Below are 11,746 nucleotides of genomic sequence, written 5' to 3' on the forward strand. Positions count from 1 at the left end.
GTGTGTGTGAGAGAGAGAGAGAGAGAGAGAGAGAGACAGGGTTTCCAGAATGTCCCCAACACGTAAAATGAGAGTGGGCTGTGTTTTCATTATTACACACTCCAGAGTTTCCCAGTTGCACTTTTATAATTGTGTGTCCGTCAGACTCTGCTGTTGGTCTCTTTCATTGTCCTTTGGAACAAACTCTTAGTAGAATTAATTATTTGAAGTGACTATAGGCCTACAGTTAATTTCAGCGGGACTAAAACCTAGGTCTCCCACTATCCATGTTTATTCCCATTATATTGATGTTACAGCCCATATTATATTATATTATATTATATTATATTATATTATATTATATTATATTATATTATATTATATTATATTATATTATATTATAGTAGTTATGTATACAGTTAGTGAAGAATGGCTTTTAACATTTTTTCTTGACGAGCGTGACCTTGAAGACCATCGTGACATCAGACACACACACACACACACACACACACACACACACACACACACACACACAGACGCACAAACACACTTGGTGTCAGCACACCCTCTTTCTTTGTGTCCTTCAAGACACTGCAGTGCGAGATGCATCGATTACAGACATTATTGGCAAGTGAAAGACTGAGGTTGAACGATTTCATTTAATCCCCTGCTGCCATGCCCTGTTTAAGGAGAGAGCCCAACGAAAATGTATATAATGATAATAATGATAATAATTAAAATAATGATAATAATGATAATAATAATAATAATGATATTAATAATAATGAGGTCCTACTATAATCACTGTCTGTCATTTCTAGGATTTTCCCGGGGAATCCTGAAAGGATCAAATATTTAGAATGAAGAGAAGAGATAAATCTAAATTTATGTTGACATCTAACTCTTTAAATAAATTATAATGGCACGAAATACGTGTTTAAAGCTGCTTCCTGCCCAAACAGGGCACATGGAAACGGTTAGAAAGAGATTGGAAATGCCTTGAAATTTATGAATGTGTTTGTGGTGACTGTTGAGTCATTTGGCTGTCACTTCACATAACACTCAGGCCTCATTTCGTCTGAGAAAACGTCACGAAATATGACGAATGTCGTCGTGGTGCCTATAAAGACTCGCTGTCCGGTGCTGATCCTGCGGGTGGTCTGGAAGTGACAACCAGCACCGAGAGCTGCGTCTCTACCAAGTATAACGTGTCAATACATAAGCGGCGGTGATCTCCCATTAGGACTTACATGAAAAATGAACGGACGTCTTGTAAGACGCGCTCCGGATGTCTAATGTGTTCAGTGTTTGTGGTGGTTTGAGGAAGAGCAAGTTCCAGGTCTATTCTGGTCACAAGCCTGTAATCTTACAGCAGACACGAACAATGCTGCTGCGCATTTGATCCGAAAATCCGTACAAATGGGTTCAGTCTCAAGTCGTCCATTTTCAAAGCCTGTGCCTTTGGCTGAACCTCTCCATGGCAGATCCAGTGTGTGTGTCTCTCTCTCCCTCTCTCGCTCTCTCTCTGTGTGTGTGTGTATGTGTGTTATGCTTTGTGTGTAGTGATTTTTATTGGCTTAGTTTTCGTTCCTGCCGTTACTTAAACGTTTTTTTAACCAGCTCTGCAAACGCTTCATGTGGATTTTAATGGACTGATGCGGTGCGTAATGACTCCCTGTCAGGGCGGGTTGTGCGGAGAAAACTTCAATAGTCTGCTAATGTTTTTTTCCACCTCATTTACTGTGTAAATTATATATGCAGGATATCAATTAACGTCGCGGATATAACGGGGGGGAAAGGCTGGAATCAAAATGATTTCTCCAGTCCCGATGCGATATTTATCAATTGCCCAATTTGCACTAACAAGATGAGAGAAAGAGAAAGAAGGAAAGAAAGGCTGGTTCTGGATAAAGAAAGTAGTCATGTGTTGGTTTTCGTTTCAAAGACTTTCAGTGAGCTGTGCTGAGGGAAAACAGAGGAGTCAGCCCTCCCACCCTTCATCCTTAATAATCATCTGTCAAAACACCCACAAACTAATTTAACCATTTGCACACAGATCTGGTGAATAAAAGAGGCTTTACACCCCCTTCTGTCTGGAAACATGTGCTCCAACAACTCTGAAAAAGACCAATGGGCCTGTTTTCTGTGGCCGGACGAGTCCCACTGCTTCTTTTATATGTATCCCGAGACAACACAGATGACATGAAAGCGGAGCAAACCGAGGGCCTTTTGAGAAGATTGCTTTTCAGGGTCCCAATGTGTGTGTGTGTGTGTGGCTGGCTGGTCTCACAGGGGGACCGCTCGCTGTGCGCACATTCACTCCCTTGGGCCAGGGGTCCACACTGACAACATCAACAAACGGCCAAAAAGCCGCATTATGGTGGATTAGGAGCCTGATGAAAAATGCTGCTACAAATTAGCAACGAAAGCCCAAAAGACCGTGGGTATATCCTTGTTCACTTTCAATTACAGACCGCCGAGGCCTGCTAACGTCCCCCATTCATTTAGGGCCTTTGTAACTGGCTAGAAAATGGTCCTTTACAAGCGAGCAAGAGCCACACAAGAGGAATACTTGCCCACTGTTGCGTGATATTCATGACTGTTATATACATCAAGTCGTGTTTGAAATATTTCAACAGAATTTGTGTGCCGTTTCTCACACCTACAAAGTCTTCATTTACTGCATGCCAAACAGACTGAGCTGAGTTCGTCTGATCCCCTCGTTGCAACTGCTCGGTGTTCACACTTCAATTCATTATAATTGCGATTGGAGCAAGAATGAATATTGAGATTTGGCTTTAAAGTGTAAATAGTTAAATGGAGAATTTACTGTCACCGTGTGCAATCGTTCAAATAAGGGATGAAGTCCTGCAACATACATGTCAAAATGTTTGAGACCTGCCAAAACAATTCGTTTACACGTTAGATAAATAAATAAAAAAGGTTTACAAAAACAGCATATAGCCTGATTTAGGTTGATTCAACTCATGTGCTGCTTTTATAGTCCGTTAGCCTTTAGGTTTGTTTTGTTTTGTTTTTTTTACATTTCTGACGCCTCAATTTTCCATGCAATAAAAAATAAATAAATAACGATTTTTTTTTTTCAAATTCACAAACATTTATTATTCTTGTCATTACAACAAAAAATGACCTATGAACATTTAGGTGTCTCTCTCTATTGGCAACACATGACATACTGTATGCTTCACAGATTAAATTGTGAAATAGATAAGGAACGAACAACAATTAAAAGGTTGAGAGAGGTAATGCGCTCTTTTTCATATATATACCAAAACCACACAGCCTACGTGTCCAACAACATGAAATGATATTGTCACAAATTCACCATGTAGAGGAGATTCGAGGGGGTGGGTGGGTGGGGGGGTGGAGAGGGGGGGAGGGCGATAGTGGGAAATGGTTATTTTTCTGTCAGAACCCACTCCCCCCGACCCCCACCCCCCCCCTTTATCTCCATGTGCTTTCTAAGTAAAACCTGAGTTTGCCGTCTCTTGTCAGCCATATGTCAACAACAACAGTGCCATTTTCTCACGACGCAACAAAATAAAAACAATATAAATCATAATAAAATTCTCAATTATATTTAAAAAAAAAAAAAAAAAAACTTGTAAATCATCCCCGTAGCCATGGGTGACACCTTTTAACTTATAAAATAACAGGATCATTTTCTTTTTCCTCCCACTGTCAAGTGAAGGCCACAAGCCAGATTACAGGCCAGCATTGTTTTTAAAAAGATCCCTCCGAGTTTCTCTCGTTTTTGTCTCTCAATATTATACACATATTTACAAGTCATAAATAAACCTTTCTCTCCTCTTACATCGTTAGGAGAGCCAAAACACGCAATAATGTTCAGCCTACCTTCACATAGGACGACGCCACAATTGGCTTTTTAATAAAAGATTTTCAGCGGTCCATTTTTTGTTTTGTTTTGTTTTTGTTTTGTTTTGGGTTTTTTTTTAGAAAGGACAAGTGTTCATATTCGGGGTTTTGCTGGAAAATGTCTCACTCTGTGGAGCAGAGTGTAATATGCTGTCCTGTGATAGGTTCAAATGACTGGAAGCAGAGGCCAGTGCTGGGGTCAACATGGCCAGGATCTGAGCCTGGCTGCCCGGCTGCGCGCTGTAGGAAGAGGCGGTGGAGTTGGCCGCACCGATGATATTGTCAATGGAGAATGAAGGCCGACTCGGGGTGCTGGAGTCCGTCTTGAGAGGTGGCAGAGACGGGCTTAGTTGGGGATAAAAGGGCTTTCTTAAGTCGGCCCCTAAAAGGGTGGGCAGGGGATGCGGCGCAGGGAATATGGAGGCTGATGAGGGCAAGGTGCAGGGGGCGTTAGGGAACGGGAATGAACCACCTGTGTGGTGTGGGTGATACGGGTTGTGAGCTGCGTGGAAGTTCTGCAGCTGAAGTCCATAGTTGTATCCATACGGACCGTATCCAAACCCGGGTAGGAAGCCACCGGAGTCCCTGAGGATTTCATTAGTTTGGTGCCTCTTGAAGCGCTTCCTCCTGCGCAAGAAGCTCCCGTTGTCGAACATGTCTGCGGAGTCCGGGTCGAGGGTCCAGTAGTTGCCCTTTCCTGGGTTGCCGGGCTCCCGTGGGATTTTCACGAAGCAGTCGTTTAAGGAAAGATTGTGGCGAATTGAGTTTTGCCATGCAGGGAATTTCTCCCGGTAGTAAGGGAATCTGTTGCTGATGAACTCGCAGATCTCACTGAGAGTGAGGCGTTTCTTGGGGCTCTGCAGGATGGCCATGGTGATAAGGGCGATGTAAGAGTAAGGTGGCTTCACAAGTGCACTTTTTCTGGGTTTGTCCCCAATCACGGTCCCGGCGTCTGCGCTGGATCCCATCTGGTCTGACGGGCAGTCGGAGCTGCTGAGACCGGGAGAGGAACTCCTCTCGGCCGCGTTCTGGGAGTAATTATCGTCCGAGTCATTGTCCAAGTTGAACTCGTGGTGAATGTACTTTCCGTCCTTTCCGACGGATATGTCACCCCCAACCACATCGATGTCCACATCTTCGGACAATGCAGAGCTGTCGGACATATCCGTCCCTAAAGTCATCCTTGGAGACGCCGCTTCTCTTCCCCCTCTCTCCCAGATTTCCTCCTCCTGTGGTCCGGTGAGGCTAATGAGCGAGAGCGCGCGCACACTCTCTCCCTCTCCCCCTTACAACCACACCAGACTTCTGCTGCAGCTCTATCTCCAACTACTGAATGCACACATGGCTAGAATATATTCAAAAGATAAATAACTCTTTGACCTGTGGCTTTGGTGACTCCTGGTCGTCCGAGGCTGGTCAAGCAGGGCCGTGCGAGGTTCTCATCGAGCAGAAAACTTCGGGTTTTCAGGCGTAAAAAAGACAGTCAAAGATCATCGATGTTGCACCGATACACACTTGGGTTGTCTTCAAATGCGATGGTTTCCGTCTGTGATCAGTTTGTGCTGTAGGTATTTAAAAGTCTACTTTTGGATATCCAAGTGTCTTTCCAAAATATCTTTTACGCACGGGATTGGGTAGGTATCCAGCCAGACTGTCACTCTATCCTCCTTAGCTTTCAAAAGGTATTTATAGGACCACGTTGATCACGTGGTCTTTGAGTCACTGTTACCAGGAACTGGACGAGATCACCCTGCAAAAAGTAATATGTGGAGCAGCTTTTGAATCTTGAAATCATGTTTGGTTAAAAAAAACAAACAAACAAAAAAAAACACACAGCCTAATAAACCTACACTTTACAGGAGGATAATATGCTATCAGTTGTTTTCATGCATATTAAGTTGTTTAAGTTTAAGTAATTAAGTTTTTATTTACTAGGTGGAGATCTCCTTTATTCTGTACTTCATCAATATATCGATAATCTATTTCAAAATAGGAATTTTGAAAAAAACAAAAGTCCATTAAAAGCAAGAAAAAAAAATCTAATTGACAACCGAATTAAGACTTTTCTTATTTACTCCTTTGAAATGCAAGTTTATTTCTGAACACGAGGTTACGTGACTTATTTAAATTCATCTAAACGCATCTAAATTGACCATTTTCTTACAGTGTGAGAAAAGTATAAGGTGTACAACGATGATGGTGACTGAGATATTTATGAAACAGCCCACAAACACAATCGAAGTTTATAGGCTACTGAACATTTTTATAGTGTATTCAAATTTCCCATTTGTTCATAATATAGTTACAAGTGAGTTATTATTCAAATATATGAAAATACATGCACTCATAAATATAATGACACAGCTGGAGAGGTAAATCCGATTATTATTATTATTGTTATTATTATTATTAGTATTGTTGTTATTATTAGTATTAATAGTAATAATTATTATTAACCATTATTGATAATATTAATGATAATAACTAGGCTACATTTCCATTACTTGTCAAATATATTTGTTAACAGAATCTGCCAAATAAAAATGCAGTTTATAATTGATAGCAGGATGTTGCAAAATTCACTAATATAGGTCTATTAACACTATTTTCGTTTGACGATTAACCTAATTGAGGGCTATTTCGAATTCTTGTTTGGAGTTTAAACATGTAGATCTGTAAACTGAGTCTTTATTTAAGGTGTTAAATGAACCGGCTATACAAACGGAGCTTTGCACGAGTCCATAATAAATTGGTTAATTTGGGCGTATTGAATTTTGGCCAGTAGCCTAATTCCCTGATCACTTCTCACGGGTTTTGTGTTTTCCTTGTCAAGAAGTCACAACATTATCCATCTGCATTTTCTGCGTAATTCACAAGGGTGCACAGGGGCATAGTCAGCTGCAACCTGCTCCAATTCGTCTTCGTCATGGAGAGAAAGGCCAGCAGATGACAATGTGTAATGCGTCTGTAATGTGTGCGGGTTTTATGTGGAGCAGGCGGACATTCCAGTTCATTACGCTGCAGAAACTCCGACTTATTGTAATGCGTTTACATCAGCACCCCATTCACCGTGTGGGTCCAACAATTTGCTGCCTGTTATAAGTTTTGCGTTTATTTATTTATGTTTGACTTATTAGAGGACAACAGAGTTTTCATACAGTATATCTGCATTGTTTTATATATAGGTTATATATATTCATTGAAGGAAACGCCTGTTCCACTGAGAAATCAAGTTGAAGTGAAGCAGGCGGCATGAATACCCTGCCCTGACTGAGCCCTGTGTCCTTTCAAAATCTGAGACTTGCCTGACAACTGTCCGTCAGGCCTGACACATTTACTTTCTCGGGGGTCTCACACGCAGCACACATAATTAGATATTTTCCCCTGTCATTCATTTTTGTGCCAGAGGGTCTTTTTCAATACAAACACATGCCCACGTTTTATTTATTTATTTATTCATTTATCTATTTACTTGACCTCTCACAGTGTCTTCTGCAACAGGGACCACAGACGTAATGAGCTGCATGACTTTCTCCGATATGAAAAACTGTCATTCTTTATGCACAGACTTGTTGATTATGTGCTGTAGGCCTATTAGAAGTCAGTGTTGCATATTTAACAGTCAGTCAGTGAAAGATGGACTGAGCGGCCCGTTCAAAAATAAATATTTATGTGTAAAGAATATTAGATACAAAAGTATTATATGCATTATTTTTTATTATTATTATCAAGAAAATTACTTGTACGTATTTAATGTTGTTGTGGCATATGACTGAGAAGTCTTTAGGCTATTTAATCGTTTTTTTTTGTCAAATAAATTTTTCGAATTATTAAAATTTGATTACCTACAATACGTAGGCTACACGGGATATTTCAGGTTCTTCAAGGTTCCAAAGGTTTAATAGGGATTTGGTTGTTATGAGCCGTGACCTGCCCGAATGGAGCGGCTTCTTGTTACTGCCGTTCGTGGTGATGAGGCGCCCTCTGCTGTTACCAGAGTCATAAGCATCACAGTCAGGTCCTATGTACACAGGGAAATGGTACAACTGAAAACCTGAAGGCTGCTGAGGGATTCTGACATAATGAGAGATGAGCAGTTTAAGTCAACTAGCAATTATTTGTTAATAAAATGCAGTATCCTCTTATCTGTGTGACCCAATAAGAAACATCATGGTCATTTATAAAGTATAGAAATTATTAACTAGATGCACAAGTATTCATGTACCTCATACTACCTATAGAGTATTCTGGGTGTCAGATAGATTGTGAGAGCAGCATTATGAAGTATAAACAAATGTCCAATAGAAGATTAGGGCTCAGATTAAGGGAGCAGACTGTGACTTTATGACTCTATACATTCACCAGTGTAAGACGAGACTATAGTGCCAACTGAAACAAAAATTACCATGATATTTAGGAAGCCCAGAATGCATCAAACCTACACAGGAGCACCTGGATATCTTGATTACCCACTGTTTCTCATTCATTCTGGTGATCTATGAACACTGAAGCTACACCAGCTGCCTGCTGAAGCCAGTTTTGAGTTGCAGGAGGAAACACTCACTTTAAGTTGTAGATGATATTCATGTGTTTTAGCATTTTTGTTGTCTTTCAGATAACTGGGCAGATATGACATCACACTGAGACGTTTTCCAGCATGGTGTAGTTTGTTGAATAAGGTTAGGAATTGCAATATCCCAGTTTTGAAGCCAGTACAAAATATTTCTTTCAGAGTCTTGAGTCCAGGTTGTGCACATGAAAAGGTGACGCAATTTTCATTTCATTATAAAAAAAAAACATAAGAAACAAAACCTGACATAGAGCCAACCTTTAACCAGCTTCTTAATATTTCAAATTCTGCATAAATTTCTTCTTTGCATTAGTGCTCAATTGGAACTGCACTGTACCAATGACGATCTCAGAAAGCCGTGGTTTCATACGTCACAAACCTAAGGAACCAATCCTGTCAACTTGCGGGGATGGGGGGCGGGCAAAGTAAACCTGAAAACTTGTCAGTACAGAGAGCAAGAGTTTGCATTAGCACAACCACTAACACTGTGTCCACCACTGCCAGTCACAAGCTAACAAACAACATAAACAAATAAAAGATGCTAACTGTGCTAACCGTCCTGATACGTATAGGCGCAGATTTTGGTGCACTGCAGACTCCTCATCTGAGTCTGGGTCTGACTGAGACTCAAACATGTATGGCTGAGTCTCTCTGATGTTTCCCTTTAACAAACCGATCTCCACATGCACTGCTTTTTCACCAGTCAGTCTAGCGCAAGCAGCGGTGGTGGGCAAGGTACAAGGCCTGATCCAGAATTTCTCAGTGAGGAACTAAGAGTAGATGTGCTTCCGTCTTCTCTATCAGGACATCTGATTTCAGTATTCCATTTTCAGTGTTTAATACTTTAAAAGATGAAATGAAGATTGTTTTGAATAATAAAGTCTCTGAGGAAACAAAAAAAGTAGATGAGCTTCCAGCTACTTTTCAAAGTTTTCTGAGCTTCTTTTAACTTGGAAAAACCATGTTAAACAAAATATTGATCAGTATTTTTACATAGTATTTTTACGCATGTGGATAGAGTGAGTTAGGTATTTTTGTAGACCGACCCAAAAGTTGCCTTCACCCTGATTCCCTTAACAAAAAGCCAATGGGATTTTACATTGGCTTTTGGATTAGTGCAGGAAATAAGCTCTGTGACAAACAAAAGTTTTTAATAGTTACACATTTTGTTCAGCATGATAATCTTCACAAATGAACACCACTTTTATTTTGAAGCCTAAATACAACCACCAGATTTAAAAAGCTAATGTTAGACTATAAACAAACTACATCACAGTCAGATGACTTAAAGGTCACCACTACTTAACTTCCAACTTGCAGTTTGTTTTGGCATTTACCTCTTCTACAAAAGCCTTATCTCACAAAGTCAGTAATAGTTTGAAAAAGCGCGAGTATAAATACAACGAGACCATAAAGGCGGACTGGTGAGTAGATCAGTTTTCATGTGATGACGTTTAACGTCCCAGACAACCTCTGTAGTCCCATTTAGCCACTTGTTAGCAACCAGCCTCTTTTAAGACTTCAGCCATCTAACCGTAAACCCATTCAAACAACTCATAGACTTCGGGATGAGGGAAGCAGATGTGTTAAAATGCTGAATACTCAGGACTCATTCCTGCAGCACTCTATAAACTCACTCCAATTCTTCAATTAACAAAAGCAATTCTTGGGAAAATCGCTCATTTAAGTATGAATTAAGGAAGCAGAAAACCATGAGTTCAGTTCATCAAAATACATTTAAAAAATTTGATTAAGTCTTACTCTGTGTAATTTGTATCCAACCAACCTCATTGTAGGTAAAAAAAAAATAGCATTTGGAACATTGTTACCTGCTTACTTACAATGTTGACCAGCATCAGTGCAATTAATCATAATCACAACAAACTTACAAACTGCAAATGTAAAAGAGTGTAAATAAACCCAGCGACTGAACATCTCTTGCTTTTGCTTCCATCTAGTGGTGGGTATTTCTGCTTGGAGCAACTGTTTGATTCTTTCATTTTCATCAGCATTTCAGGGTTGAATCAACATCCTTCACCTAAACTGACCAGGCAGCTGTTGCAGGCTATCAGACAGAGGTAATGAGGTTTAGCTGGTTATGTGCAGAACCCACACTTTGAGTTTGTCCTGACTACCTGATTTGATATATCTAATAGTTCCCAGGTCATGACATACGCGGGAGAAGGTTGGACTTACTGTTTGCTCTTTGTGCTGTTCCACCTCACTTACCCAGAACTCTTGGTGCTGACTGCTTCAGCCTGTTTGATCCTGTGTGCATGGTTGGATTGACCCACCAGGTGGCCCTGGGGCAACAATGTGCTATAGGCCTGCTGCAAAACGAAGTAAGAACTGTAGCTGGGACTCCATATACAAGTTTGATTATGATACAACCCTTGCTGATTGTATCATGGACCCTGCAAAGAGATTGTAGCATAACCTACATCATCCAACCCCTCAGATGCATCAACAATGGAAAGCCAAATTATTGATAGTTGATAGCTTGATCACCCGAGAAAAAACAAATTTGAGATTTTTATTATTAAATAAAAATAAGTTTATATTTTTATAAATTTTTGTAAATCTCTCTATCTCTCTTCTTTTTCTTTCTTCTTTTTTTTTTTATTTCTGCTTTAAACTTTTAAATATATTCAAGAAAATGTAACTACAGGATGCACAGTCATGAAATTACCTCTCCATGATGGAAAAGATACCATTGAAGCACTACAAAGGAATAAGATGAGATGAGAAGCAACTTTTATAAATGTAAGGCTTCAGCAGTTGACTATAATTAATGTCCAGTTGTTATTTTCATTTTCAACAGAAAACAAACTAAAAAACAAATTAAATTCTTAACAACAACTATTGATAAATAGTTTGATAACCAGTGAACAATCAGTAGATTTGTTATTCTGGCTCCTCAAAGAAAAAGTGAGTGAGCACTGAAAGGGTAATATCACATGTGCATCCATCACCTTGAAACAAAAAATGTTTTTAGGAACATAAAACTGATATATATATAATATTCATTTCACAAGTAACATAAAAGCATTATTTTTAAATTAATGAAGATGTTTTAAATAAGAACTTCATATGGTGGAATTCAAAATAAAGGAACTAAGTATGAAGAAAAACAAATTCACCCTTTCCATTTATGCTAGGAGTAGGACTGAGGCAGATTATTTCTAAAAAGATATTGAAGATGAAACAGAGACTCTAGTACAAACTGTAAAAATTACAAATCTCATTTGTACATCTTTTACTCAGTCATTGTGTTGTTGGTATTCTCTCAGTTTTGACAGA

The 11,746-nt window shown here is 39.6% G+C and overlaps 1 protein-coding gene across 1 annotated transcript; it reads right to left on the reverse strand.

The window, feature by feature from the left end:
* Positions 1 to 3,619: 3,619 nt before the first annotated feature.
* LOC111232192 (forkhead box protein D2-like) lies at positions 3,620 to 5,503 on the reverse strand. The gene has a single exon (XM_022759592.1). It carries the CDS (start codon positions 5,055 to 5,057, stop codon positions 3,954 to 3,956), a length of 1,104 nt encoding a protein of 367 aa, XP_022615313.1. The 5' UTR covers positions 5,058 to 5,503; the 3' UTR covers positions 3,620 to 3,953.
* Between the last annotated feature and the right edge of the window lie 6,243 nt (positions 5,504 to 11,746).

This window comes from Seriola dumerili, unplaced genomic scaffold (assembly GCF_002260705.1).
Source record: "Seriola dumerili isolate Sdu_G_001 unplaced genomic scaffold, Sdu_1.0 BDQW01000322.1, whole genome shotgun sequence".
In the NCBI taxonomy this organism is placed as follows: Eukaryota; Metazoa; Chordata; class Actinopteri; order Carangiformes; family Carangidae; genus Seriola; species Seriola dumerili.

Bases quoted from the DNA above. Each gene is read 5' to 3' on its own strand.
- LOC111232192 (XM_022759592.1), bottom strand. From the start codon at position 5,057: ATGACTTTAGGGACGGATATGTCCGACAGCTCTGCATTGTCCGAAGAT.